At 47.4% G+C, this 14396-nt stretch overlaps 1 protein-coding gene across 2 annotated transcripts in view; it reads left to right on the forward strand.

The window, feature by feature from the left end:
* CHMP7 (charged multivesicular body protein 7) overlaps positions 1–14396 on the forward strand; it is an 83728-nt gene that overhangs the window by 828 nt on the left and 68504 nt on the right. For both annotated transcript variants that reach the window (XM_063931770.1, XM_063931769.1), the window contains 3 exons: positions 7093–7368; positions 8964–9132; positions 10398–10583. In XM_063931770.1, coding sequence (XP_063787840.1) covers positions 7118–7368; positions 8964–9132; positions 10398–10583 — 606 coding nt within the window. In that variant the 5' untranslated portion in view covers positions 7093–7117. The remainder of the gene's footprint in view (positions 1–7092; positions 7369–8963; positions 9133–10397; positions 10584–14396) is intronic.

A 14396-nucleotide genomic window follows, 5' to 3' on the forward strand; every position in this document is an offset into this window, starting at 1 on the left:
CAGACATTGGCATCTGTAGCTGAAATGCTCTGTAAAGCGCTGCAGAATATGTGTGCGCTATATAAATAACTGGTAATAAATAAATGCTGCCATGCCCCAAATGGAGCACCTTGGCGCTGATGCAGAGTTGCACACAAGTCCATTTTGTGAACCGATTACAAAATGTTATTTCTCTTACGTACTAGAGGATGCTGGGGACTCTGTAAGGACCATGGGGTATAGACGGGCTCCGCAGGAGACATGGGCACTCTAAGACTTTAGATGGGTGTGAACTGGCTCCTCCGTCTATGCCCCTCCTCCAGACCTCAGTTGGATCCTGTTCCCAGGGGAGACTGGATGCACTGCAGGGGAGCTCTACTGAGTTTCTCTGAAAATACTTTTTTGTTAGGGTTTTTTATTTTCAGGGAGCACTGCTGGCAACAGACTCCCTGCTTCGTGGGACTGAGGGGAGAGAAGCAGACCCACTTTCCTTGACTGATGGGCTCTGCTTCTTAAGCTACTGGACACCATTGGCTCCAGAGAGTCGGAACACAGGTGTCATCCTTGCTGTTCGTCCCAGAGCCGCGCCGCCGTCCTCCTCACAGAGCCGGAAGATAGAAGCCGGGTAAGTATATGAAGTAAGAAGACTTCAAAGGCAGCAGAAGACTTCAGATCTTCAGAGAGGTACCGCGCAGCGGTTGCGCTGCGCGCTATTGCCCCCACACACACACACAAGGCACAGCAAGGGTGCAGGGCGTAGGGGGGGGCGCCCTGGGCAGCAATAATTACCTCGCATAAAACTGGCACCATTATCAGATACTGCGGAGGCAGTATGTTATAAAACCCTGCCAGTATAAACAAATGAGCGGGACCGAAGCCCGCCGTCGAAGGGGCGGGGCTTGATCCTCCAGCACTAACCAGCGCCATTTTCTCCACAGCATGCTGCAGAGAAGCTGCTCCCGGACTCTCCCCTGCTGAACAAGTAGCGGGACAGAAAACGAGGGGGGGGGGGGCGGGGCACATTTATTTGGTGCAAATTATATATAAAAAGCGCTGTGCAGGCTGGGACTTTGTTTTCAGTATCTAGTGGCGCTGGGTGTGTGCTGGCATACTCGCTCTCTGTCTCTCCAAGGGGCCTTATTGGGGAGCTGTCCCCCATTTTCATATATCCCAGTGTGTGTCGACATGTCTGAAGCGGAAGGCTCGTCTAGGGAGGATGCAGAGCAGATGGTGGTGGTGTCTCCGTCGGCACAGCTGACACCTGATTGGTTGTATATGTGGAATGTTTTAAATGCTAATGTGACCTTATTACATAAGAGATTGGACAAAGCAGAGTCCAAGGAAAAAGCAGGGTGTCAATCCATGGCTTTGACTGTGTCACAAGACCCTTCAGGGTCCCATAAACGTCCCTTTTCCCAGATAGCAGACACTGATACCGACACGGATTCCGACTCCAGTGTCGACTATGATGATGCAAGGTTGCACCCAAGGGTGGCCAAGAGTATTCAATATATGATTATTGCAATAAAGGATGTTTTGCATATCACAGAGGACCCCTCTGTCCCTGACACGAGGGTCTGCATGTTTAAAGAAAAGAAACCTGTGGTAACGTTTCCTCCATCTCATGAGCTGAACGCTTTATTTGAAAAGGCTTTGGAAACTCCAGACAAGAGACTGCAAGTTCCCAAGAGAATTATTATGGTGTATCCTTTCCCCTCACAGGACAGGTTACGGTGGGAATCCTCGCCCACGGTGGACAAGGCCTTGACGCGCTTGTCCAAAAAAGGTTGCACTACCGTCCCCGGACACGGCAGCCCTCAAGGATCCTGCGGATTGCAGACAGGAAACTACCTTAAAATCAGTTTATACGACTACGGGTGCCCTCCTCAGACCGGCAGTAGCGTCGGCATGGGTGGGTAGCGCAATTGCAGCGTGGGCAGAAAACTTGGCATTTGACATTGACACCCTAGATAAAGATAGTATTTTGTTGACCTTGGGTCACATTAAGGACGCAGCGTTATATATGAGAGAGGCTGCGAGAGATATTGGGCTGTTGGGTTCAAGAGCCAATGCCATGGCAGTTTCTGCTAGAAGGTCCCTGTGGACCCGTCAATGGACAGGTGATGCTGATTCAAAGAGACATATGGAGGCTTTGCCTTACAAAGGTGAATTTTTATTTGGGGAGGGCCTCGCGGACCTGGTTTCCACAGCTACCGCGGGTAAGTCTTCTTTTTTGCCTTCCGTTCCCCCACAGCAAAAGAAAATACCTCAATACCAGATGCAGTCCTTTCGGTCGCATAAGTTCATAAAGGGTCGGGGCTCTTCCTTCCTCGCCAGAGGTAGAGGGAAAAGAACACCAGCTACGGCTAGTTCCCAGGAACATAAGTCCTCCCCGGCCTCTACAAAATCCACCGCATGACGCTGGGGCTCCGCTGAGGGAGTTCGCACCGGTGGGGGCACGTCTTCGGCTCTTCAGCCAGGTCTGGGTTCGGTCGGATTTGGATCTTTGGTCGGTCGAAATTGTATCTCAAGGCTACAAACTGGAGTTCGAAAAGTTGCCTCCACACCGATTTTTCAAATCGGCCTTGCCAGCTTCTCCCCTAGACAGGGAAATAGTTTCAGCTGCCATACAAAAGCTGTGTCAACAGCAGGTGATTATCAAGGTTCCCCTAATGCAACAGGGGAAGGGGTTTTATTCAACTCTATTTGTGGTCCCGAAGCCGGATGGCTCGGTCAGACCAATTCTGAATCTAAAATCCCATATTTGAAAAGGTTCAAATTCAAGATGGAATCTCTCTGGGCAGTGATCTCCAGCCTGGAAGGGGGAGATTTTATGGTGTCACTAGACATAAAGGATGCATACCTTCATGTCCCCATATATCCGCCTCATCAGGCGTACCTGAGATTCGCTGTACAAGATTGTCATTACCAGTTTCAGACGTTGCCGTTTGGGCTTTCCACGGCCCTGAGAATTTTCACCTAGGTAATGGCGTAAATGATGGTGCTCCTGCGCAAGCAAGGAGTCACAATTATCCCATACTTGGACGATCTCCTGATAAAGGCAAGATCAAGAGACCAGTTACTGAAAAGCGTGTCTCTCTCCCTGAGAGTACTACAACAACACGGCTGGATTCTAAATCTACCAAAGTCACAGTTGGTTCCGACAACTCTGCTGTCATTTTTGGGCATGGTTCTGGACACGGAAAAAAAGAGGGTTTTTCTCCCAACGGAAAAAGCCCAAGAACTCCAGAACATGGTCAAGGACCTGCTAAAACCAAAAAAAGTGTCAGTTCATCAATGCACTCGAGTGTTGGGAAAGATGGTGGCGGCCTACGAGGCCATTCCGTTCGGCAGGTTCCATGCGAGAACTTTTCAGTGGGACCTTCTGGACAAGTGGTCAGGGTCCCATCTACAAATGCATCGGAGGATAAGCCTGTCCCCAAGGGCCAGGATATCCCTCCTGTGGTGGCTTCAGAGTGCTCACCTTCTAGAGGGTCGCAGGTTTGGCATTCAAGATTGGGTTCTTGTGACCACGGACGCGAGCCTCCGAGGATGGGGAGCAGTCACACAAGGAAAAATTTTTCAGGGGATATGGTCAAGCCAGGAGGCTTGTCTACACATCAATGTGCTGGAATTAAGGGCCATATACAGCGGCCTACAACAGGCGGAGAATCTTCTTCGCAACCTACCCGTTCTGATTCAGTCAGACAATATCACAGCCGTGGCGAATGTAAACCGCCAAGGCGGGACAAGGAGCAGAGCAGCAATGGCGGAAGCCACCAGGTTTCTTCGCTGGGCGGAAAGTCATGTAAGCGCTCTCTCAGCAGTCTTCATTCCGGGAGTAGACAACTGGGAAACTGACTTCCTTAGCAGACTCGATCTCCATCCAGGAGAGTGGGGGTCAAGAGGTCTTTGCAGAGGTAACAAGTCGTTGGGGACTTCCTCAAATAGACATGATGGCGTCACGCCTCAACAAAAAGCTTTGGACGTATTGTTCCAGGTCGAGGGACCCTCAGGCAGTGGCGGTGGACGCCATGGTGACACCGTGGGTGTTTGTCGGTCTATGTGTTCCCTCCACTTCCACTCATCTCAAAAATATTGAGAATCATAAGACGAACAAGAGTGCAGACAATACTCATTGTTCCAGATTGGCCTTGAAGGGCCTGGTATTCAGACCTTAAGGAAATGCTCACAGAAGATCCGTGGCCTCTTCCTCCCAGGGAGGACCTGTTGCAACAGGGGCCCTGTGTGTTCCAAGACTTACCGCGGTTACGTTTGACGGCGTGGCGGTTGAACACCAAATCCTAGCTAGGAAAGGTATTCCGGGGGAAGTCATCCCTACTCTAATCAAAGCTAGGAAGGAGGTAACGGCGAAGCACTATCACCGTATCTGGAGGAAATATGTATCTTTGATATGGGCCTAAAGTTAGGCTCCATTAAGGTGCAGATTTCGGCCTTATCTATATTCTTTCAGAAGGAATTGGCTTCTCTCCCAGAAGTCCAGACTTTTGTAAAGGGAGTGCTGCACATCCAACCTCTTTTTGTGCCCCCAGTGGTACCGTGGGACCTTAACGTGGTGTTACAGTTCCTTACATCACACTGGTTTGAACCTCTTCAAACAGTTGAATTAAAATTTCTCACTTGGAAAGTGGTCATGTTGTTGGCCTTGGCATCTGCGAGGTGGGTGTCCGAATTGGCGGCTTTCTCACAAGAGCCCCTATCTGACTTTCCATGTGGATCGAGCAGAGTTGAGGACTTGTCCTCAATTTCTGCCTAAAGTGGTTTCCTCGTTTCATATGAACCAACCTATTGTGGTGCCTGTGGCTACGAGTGACTTGGAGGATTCCAAGTCCCTTGATGTAGTAAGGGCCTTAAAAATTTATGTAGCCAGGACGGCTCGGGTTCGGAAAACAGAGGCACTGTTTATCCTGTATGCAGCCAACAAGGTCGGCGCTCCTGCTTCTAAGCAGACTATTGCTCGCTGGATCTGTAACACGATTCAGCAGGCTCATTCTACGGCTGGATTGCCGTTACCAAATTCGGTAAAGGCCCATTCCACTAGGAAGGTGGGCTCTTCTTGGGCGGCTGCCCAAGGCGTCTCTGCATTACAGCTTTGCCGAGCAGCTACTTGGTCGGGTTCAAACAATTTAGCAAAATTCTACAAGTTTGATACCCTGGCTGATGAGGACCTCATGTTTGCTCAATCGGTGCTGCAGAGTCATCCGCACTCTCCCGCCCGGTCTGGAGCTTTGGTATAAACCCTATGGTCCTTTACGGAGTCCCCAGCATCCTCTAGGACGTAAGAGAAAATAAGATTTTAAACCTATCGGTAAATCTTTTTCTCCTAGTCCGTAGAGGATGCTGGGCGCCCGTCCCAGTGCTGACAAATTCTGCAAGGCTTGTATATAGTTGTTGCTTAAATAAGGGTTATGTTACAGTTGAGATCAGTCTTCTGGCTGATGCTGTTTTGTTCATGCTGTTAACTGGTTTAGTATATACCATGTTGTACGGTGTGTATGGTGTGGGCTGGTATGTATGTCGCCCTTAGATTAACAAAAATCCTTTCCTCGTACTGTCCGTCTCCTCTGGGCACAGTTCTTTAACTGAGGTCTGGAGGAGGGGCATAGAGGGAGGAGCCAGTTCACACCCATCTAAAGTCTTAGAGTGCCCATGTCTCCTGTGGAGCCCGTCTATACCCCATGGTCCTTACGGAGTCCCCAGCATCCTCTACGGACTAGGAGAAAATTTACCGGTAGGTTTAAAATCTTATTTTTAGCCTAGGACATGCTCCATAGCCACCGCACACGTGTACGGGTGACAGGTTGATTGCACAAAAGCCAACTTTAGTGTAGGCATGTAGCTGGAAGAGTGGGCTATACTGTACCCAGATACTCACCTGCTTTCAGATGGAGCTTGTGTACCAGGTACAATACTGTATGCTTAGAATGACAACAGATATACCCCTTTCACAATGATCCTCTGACCCGGGATATTGACACCAACCCAGGTCCTGGCTTGGTGTAAAATGGGCAACCAGTGTTCGGTGACCCTGGTCAAGACCAGGGTTATTCCTGGTACCAACCCAGGTAAGATGCAGTCTGAAAGGCACAAGTCTGGCTGTATGACCCGGGTTTTGTTTGGCTGGGTATGCAGAGACCCACATCAAGGGAGTGACATGCAGGACAGACACGTGTGCAGCGTGAAGGTGATGACCCGGGAATAACACGGATTCAGCATGCGTTGAGAAAGATGCCTGAGCAGCTGCAACACGGCTTGTAACTGTTCACTTTATTCGGACTGGACTCTGGATGTAGGTGTGAAAGGGGTATTATTTGAGCAAGCATGTGCCTAGTGTTGGTGCAGTTGCATAGATGCATACAACAGGGGGGTCATCCCGAGTTGATCGCTCGCTAGCAGTTTTTAGCAGCCGTGCAAACGCGTTGTCGCCGCCCACTGGGGAGTGTATTTTCGCTTTGCAGAAGTGCAAACCCTTATGCAGCAGAGCGCCTGCAAAATCTTTTTGTGCAAAACAAGACCAGCCCTGTAGTTACTCTTCGTGTGCGTTGATTCTAACGACGGAGGGACGGCTTTTGACGTCACACACCCGCCTAGCCACGCCTGCATTTTTTCAGCCACGCATGCATTTTGCCAAACACTCCCTGAAAACGGTTGCCACCCAGAAACGCCCCCTTCCTGTCAATTTCCTTGCGATCGGCTATGCGTTTGGAATCGTCACTAGAACCAGTGCAAAACCACAATGGACTTTGAACCAGTGCGACGCGCGTTGCAGTGCATACGCATGCGCAGATTCACCGTTTTTTCACTAATCGCTACGCAGCGAACAACAACAGCTAGCAATCAACTCGGAATGACCCCCATGGTATGCTGGCAAATAGCCAGCAATTAGCTCCGTACACACGTGCAGGTATAATTGAATAAAACTTACATGCAACGCTTAGTCGCCCCCCTTGCAGTCAATATGGTGGCCTACGTTGACCTCCCAGGTGCTTTCCTTGACTTGCCAGCGTCTGTCAAGTAATGCAGAGAATTACTCATGGGAATGTCAGTTTGCGTTCTTAGTCTAAACGAAACAAATATTTTTTTCACTATTAGGTCCAGCCCTTGAACTAGGATTACTATGGCGCCACCTTATCCCTTGGACTGGGAAGATGATGACCGGATGTCATTTTTGTTCTCTGCCTTCAAACAGACCAGGGATGTGGACAGCGCTGATTGGGACAGTAAAATGGCTTTTTGGATCCCCCTTATTGTTGAACATGCCAAGGATCGCAGGCTGCTTACTGTCACCCTACGCCAGCTGCAGACGGATTTCACCCGCAAGGGCTGCACCGCCCTGGGCTTGGGAACAGTAATGGAAGAAATGCTCAGGTGAATACCAGGTGGTGGCGATCACAGGCAGAAAGCGCTAGCTCTAGAGCAGTGGTTCTCAAACTCTGTCCTCAGAACCCCACACGGTTCACGTTTTCCATGTCACTGTGTATCACCAACTGCCACATTTCAAAAATCTACAGGTGACTTGCAAAACATGAACCGTGTGGGGTCCTGAGGACCGAGTTTGAGAACCTGTGTTCTAGAGCATTATCTGCTACCCACAGAAGGATAGCATTGTTCTGTGCAGCCTGTGCACTTTATCACTTCTGAGGTACTATGCCTGTAGAAGCAACAGTACTGCTGAACCTATAGGAGGGGTTGGAGGCTTATTATCTTACTGATTTCAATGGAGAAAGTTATTAATATCTTAAATTCTATATGGGATAAGGCTGAGCACAAACATAGAGAGGAGGCATCCCTGTGGGATATAGGAGTCTATTTACTAAGCCTTAGATGGAGATAAAGTGGACGGAGATAAAGTACCAGCCAATCAGCTTCTAACTTGCATGTCACAGGCTGGGTTTGAAAAACAACAGTTAGGAGCTGATTGAAAATAAATAGTAAATAGACCTCATAGTAGATTAAGTTGGGGGAGCAGTGGTAGACTTTAATGAAGAAGGTTTTAAGGCACATTTAAAAGCTGGGAGGCTGGATGCCAGCTGATCACAGGAGGGCATTCCAGAGGTTAGGAGCAGTGCCTGAAAAATTCTGAAGGCAGGAAAAGGTGATTAGTGTGGAGCAGAGACAGACGTCATGAGCAGAGTGAAGTGGCTGGGAGGTAAAGTGGCTGGGAAAGGTGATGGTGATGTAGAGAAGAGAAACGTCTTTAAGGGCTTTGTAGTTAAGTGAGAGACATTTGAATTTTATACTGTAGGAGAATGGAAGCCAAACTAGAGACTGACAGATGGAGACAGCAGAGTTAGTGACGAGAGAGGAAAATGAGGTGAACAGTGGAGTTATGGTGGACTGAAGAAGGGCAAGGTGGGAGTTCAGTAGTCCGCAGCAGATTAGGTTAAAGAGGGGAGACATATGACTTATATAGGAGTTTTAGTGGTGTCTAGGATGAGAAAGGAAATATTATGGCGTTGGACGTGACCGTGTTGGAATAGGAATTGTGTGTGGTGGGAGAAAGAAGGCAGAATCATAGATGACACCTATACATGGGACAGAGGAGAGGAAGCCATTGTCTACAGAGAGGGTATATTGGTGGGGAAGAAACAATGACTGGCTTTAGATCTGTTGAGATTAATAAAGCGTTGGGTCTTACAAGAGGAGATGGGTGACAGCTAGCAGGAGATATGGGAGAGGACAAAAGGGGAATGTTAGCGGAGTAGAGGTAAATTTGGGTATCATCAGCATACAGGTGATATTGGTGACCAAAGTACGATTGCCTCACTGAGGAAAAAGCATAGAGGTAGAAGAGAAGGGGCCTTGTAGAGCTGAAGGCAGGTGTGAAAACAAGCGGTGAGACAAGTAGGAGAGGAAACATGAGGGTGCTGTGTCTCTCCAAGGCCACGGAGTGGAGTTATTAAATGTGCCTTCTGATATATGGATTCCTCCATACTTACACTGTTCTTAATTTGTTGTGGCAGACGGGGTATTCTGCAGATTGAGTCAGATTATGTGTCTGGTATTGCCAGCGGCTGGATCTCGTGGGGCATGAGGCAACTAGTCATCAAACCTCTACGCTGGACTGTGGGGACAGTTCTGCGTTTGCAGATCAACCCAGATGAGGCGTTTCTGGTTCCTGACGTCATTAAGGTATATATAATGATGCAGCTTGTGAGTCTCACAATACACTTTTGTGATTAATTAAATTGTTCATTTGATATTACATTACCATTAAAGACAAACACTTTGCTGTACAGCACCTGACATATTTTATTATTATCTTTCATTTTTAAGACACCAAAAAATGTCCACAAAGCCGTACAGGGAATATATATAGTGTAATTTGCTGTACCTTACAAAGTACATTACAAGTATAAAGTGGACATTTCTTTGGAACAGCACAAAGCAATAAAACAACTGTATAGTTTGGACGAGAACAAGGGGTGTGTGTAGGGTGTAGAATCGCAGGGAGGCCCTGCCCATGTATCTTTACATATATATGGCATCTTATTTTTTAAATGTACTGTTGGTCAGTAGCAGTACTGGACCAGATGCAGCTTGTAGAAGGAATGTGTTTGGTGTTCGTGAATCCCTAGGCGCTGGATAGAATGGAGGTACACATACTTCAATTTTTATATCAAAAAAAGGGGAAGACCATATACGTGACCGGAAGTAAACAGACTTCCGCTGACGTTATGTTTATGTTCCACCGCAACCTGAAGTTTGTCATTCAGCCGCGACTGGAAGTACTCAGAGGCCACGAGCGGACTGCGCACCTGAAAATATCATCACACAGCATCTATCTGCCTTGATAAAAGATCTAGGAGCTTGAAACGTGTCGGAAACATCAATAGGAAGGAATGACTCTTTACCATCAGAAAAGAACTTTCCTGTATTACTAGTGAAAAGCCCTTGGAGCCCAGCAGGGTGTCACCTTGGAAACACCCCGCTTTCTACACCTAGTGGCTCCAACCCACACACCGGGTATGCAATTTTAAGAACCTCTTCATATTCGTTTATTGACATTTATTTTTATTCAGACACTTTTACTGTTTTGACCAAATTTATATACGTTTTATTGTCCCCCCCCCCCCTTTTTTTTTTGATCAAAAAATTCAAGTACCTTTTAATACATACTTGTGTATCTCCGCGAACACCAAACACACACCTTCTACATTTACCTCTAGTGATTGCAGGAAAATCCCTCAGTGTTCATATACCACAGGCAGCTAAAAACACGGATGCGCTTTTGGATCATCACAAACCATTCTTTCAATTCAGATGCAGCTTGTATTGTATAAACAATGTATCATTTCTGTTTTATGTTGCATCATGGAAATATATTTAATATATGCTGATTGATGATACAGCTCTATACCATACTACAATGCAGCCTCTCATCTAACCCTCTCCAGGAGCAGGCAGCTCTGGTGCTACAGAAGTATCAGTCCTCTCCTCTGAGCTCGGTCTCTTTACTGTCTGAGGACGATGTTTATGGGCTCTGCAAAGAGCTGATTGCGAGTCCGTCTGCACTGAAGTTGGTCCTGCTACAGCTGCAAAGAGAAAAAAAGATCTGTGTATTGCAGAGAGAAGGAGAAAGGGTAAGGGGCACAGAGAATTCGCACCCGTTCAGAGGTACACTACTCCATCTTAGCTGTCTGTCATGTCTTTTTCTTTCAAATAGACGAGGGAGCTGACGCAAAGTTGAATAAACGCTCAATTGCGTATCATATTTTTTGTATTTTTGATTTGCGCGTGTACCGGAATTAAGTGCATGCAGTTATGTGAGATGCAGAGACATCCGCATTTCAGCCTCACTTCTGCTTGCGACTGAATGGATGTAACGGAGTTGTAAAGTGGTGTTCTCATGTAGACTACGCTCACTGAGAGTGTGATGGCGTAATTCCAGGATATGCGGAGTTGGCTGTAAGCCTCAATGATCCTGGTTTCAGATGTATCTCTGGGTTCACTACGGCTGGCCGGCGACCGGACTCCCGGCGACCAGCATCCCGGCGCCGGGAGCCCGACCGCCGGCTTACCAACCGCCGGCTTACCGACAGCGTGGCGAGCGCAAATGAGCCCCTTGCGGGCTCGCTGCGCTTGCCACGCCACGCTACGGGCACGGTGCACACTATTTTATTCTCCCTCTATGGGGGTCGTGGACCCCCACGAGGGAAAATAAGTGTCGGTATGCCGGCTGTCAGACTCCCGGCGCCGGTATACTGAGCGCCGGGAGCCCGACCGCCAGCATACAGAAGACCACCCGCATCTCTTGCACCAAGGATATGCTTGGGGCAAGTACGAACTGATCATGACAGATATCGATCCAAGTGTGTAGATAGGAGTGATCCAGCCACAGAGGTGGGTACAGCCCTGCACCATGGTGAATATACACTATGGTACATATAAACTATGTAATGGATGACCATCGATTGTTACACTAACCAATGTGCATCTCTATTCCTTCAATGACTGGCCTGTGGGACAGTCAGAACCAGGGGATGGAGCTTTTTGAGTGTCAGAGCACTATGATCCGTGTCCCGGCACCTTGTTAAACAAAATTGGTTGGTTCTGTCTCTTTGATGGTGGGAAACCATCTTGTTCTCCCCCATCGATGCCAAAAGTATTTGACAACGGCCATAAGCCATCGATTATTATGAAACATTGATGGTTGATGGCCATCCCTAGGTATTTCTAGCTCAATTGCTGTGCCTTATATCCCAGTATGTAATTTATCTTCCTGTGATTACGGCATTGCAAGCATATGTGCTAAGATGATATTTGGCTCCTCAGTCATTTTCTCACAGTAGTCTTGTGTTGATCAAATGTGACACAAAGATTTAAAATATAATCTTTAGACAGGTAGCAATAGCCTATTTAACTATCTTGCTTTTCTGTAGGGTGTTTTTATTTTTTTATATATAATTTATTTATTTATATATTTAATTGTAGATTACCATCCTTTAATGGAAAAGGATTTATAACCAATGCTGGAATATTGGGCCTGATTCTAAAGTGGGACCAAAGCAAAAAACGAGCCATGCTGCAATGCAGTGGGAGCAAATACATTTTTACTTTTTGCATGCAGGGTAAATACTGGCTGCTTTTGTATGTAGCAGACAAATGCTGAGCAGCTTTATTTTCACCCTGCAGTATAATCTCTGCACATCTGCCCCACCTGTACATATATAATAGTGTCAATCTGACCTTGAATTTATGAGCCCAGGTACAGCTGTGGCCTCTAATTCAGGGAGCTTAGATGTCTAATTGGGAGAGGATATTCTTTCTTGCTAATAATGGAAGAACATCCAATGTTGTACAACCACATACATTTGTTACACAATAACTGGGAGTGTCTATTTCTTCCCTCCCAGCAGCAGTGACATAATGTAACAAGCGAAACATGATATGCATAAAACCATTGAGGTGCTATGCTATTTGTGGTGTTAATGTCTTCACTAACTACACTATGAAATAATGTGGTATAGAAAAATGGTTATACACCTGATATATAGAAGCATGTTATACTAGGACTTGTCTCTGAGTAAAAAGCCAGAGGAGCACTGAAATTCACAATTAAAATTTTTTTAGGCAATATATGTGAAATAAAAATAAACTGCGCAATCTTTCTTTTACCGGTGTTTGCGACATGTTTCGTGTATAACGGCCCGCTTACTCACGCACATTACACAGCCCCACTGTAGATGCGCATACAGTACTGTACCAATCACTAGGGAGGTGTAAATAAACAAAGATCCTGACCTGGGTGGAAGCACAGTCTCGTATAATAAGTCTTTTATACCAAGAGTGGGAAACTAAGTGGCTAACAGTTGGAAACTGGAACTTTGGGGCTGATTCAGTAACGATTGCAAATTCTGCTAATTAGAAGAATTTACAATCCTTTTGTTCGCATGCTGGGGGACGCCATTGCAGCGCAAGGCCGCCCAGTATGCTGACAATAGTTGGGATAGTGCTGAGGGGCAAGGAAGGGGCTAGGGGCAGGCAGTGCTGGGGATAGCGAGGGGCTAACGGTAAATAGCGGCTGGGGTAGTATTGTGGGGCAAGGCAGGGGTTAGGGGCAGACAATACTGGGGGTACGGAGGAGGAAAGGGTAGATAGTGGCAGGGGCAAGTAGTGTTCAGTGCTTTAAGTGTAATAATCTAGCTCACCGCTCTGTCACTAGAGCCACACACAGCAATCACTGCACCCTTACTACAGACACACACTATAATCACTGCACCCTCACTACTGCCACACACTGCAATCACTACTACCCTGTCACTACAGCCACACACTGCCTTATATGTACTTTCTTTTTCATCCACTAGGGGTCACTGGAGTACTCTTGGGATATGGACGGCCTCCATAGGAACAGGGCACTGAATATTTAAATTTAGAATACTCCACCCCTCCATATCCCAGAGTACCTCAGTGTTTTTTCTGTGCTCAAGTAGCAACAGGCTTGTGTGGCTTAGTCCACAATTATTTTGAATATTTTTATTTTTTTTAGTTAATATTTTTCTTTTCTCTGACGTCCTAGTGGATGCTGGGGACTCCGTCAGGACCATGGGGATTAGCGGCTCCGCAGGAGACAGGGCACAAAAATAAAGCTTTAGGATCAGGTGGTGTGCACTGGCTCCTCCCCCTATGACCCTCCTCCAAGCCTCAGTTAGGTTTTTGTGCCCGTCCGAGCAGGGTGCAATCTAGGTGGCTCTCCTAAAGAGCTGCTTAGAAAAAGTTTTTAGGTTTTTTATTTTCAGTGAGTCCTGCTGGCAACAGGCTCACTGCATCGAGGGACTTAGGGGAGAGAAGTGAACTCACCTGCGTGCAGGATGGATTGGCTTCTTAGGCTACTGGACACCATTAGCTCCAGAGGGAGTCGGAACACAGGTCTCACCCTGGGGTTCGTCCCGGAGCCGCGCCGCCGACCCCCCTTGCAGATGCCGAAGATGGAAGAGGTCCAGAAGCAGACGGCAGAAGACTTTTCAGTCTTCCTGAGGTAGCGCACAGCACTGCAGCTGTGCGCCATTGTTGTCAGCACACTTCACACAGCGGTCACGGAGGGTGCAGGGCGCTGGGGGGGCGCCCTGGGCAGCAATGTATAATACCTTTTTATGGCTAAAAATACATCACATATAGCCCTTGAGGCTATATGGATGTATTTAACCCCTGCCAGATCTCACAAACTCCGGAGAAGAGCCCGCCGAAATAGGGGGCGGGGCTTATTCTCCTCAGCACACAGCGCCATTTTCCTGCTCAGCTCCGCTGTGAGGAAGGCTCCCAGGACTCTCCCCTGCACTGCACTACAGAAACAGGGTAAAACAGAGAGGGGGGGCACTTTTTTTGGCGATATTACTATATTTAAGCTGCTATAAGGATACAACACTTATATAGGGTTGTTCCCATATATATTA

The sequence above is a fragment of the Pseudophryne corroboree genome, chromosome 6, assembly GCF_028390025.1.
Source record: "Pseudophryne corroboree isolate aPseCor3 chromosome 6, aPseCor3.hap2, whole genome shotgun sequence".
Lineage (NCBI taxonomy): Eukaryota > Metazoa > Chordata > Amphibia > Anura > Myobatrachidae > Pseudophryne > Pseudophryne corroboree.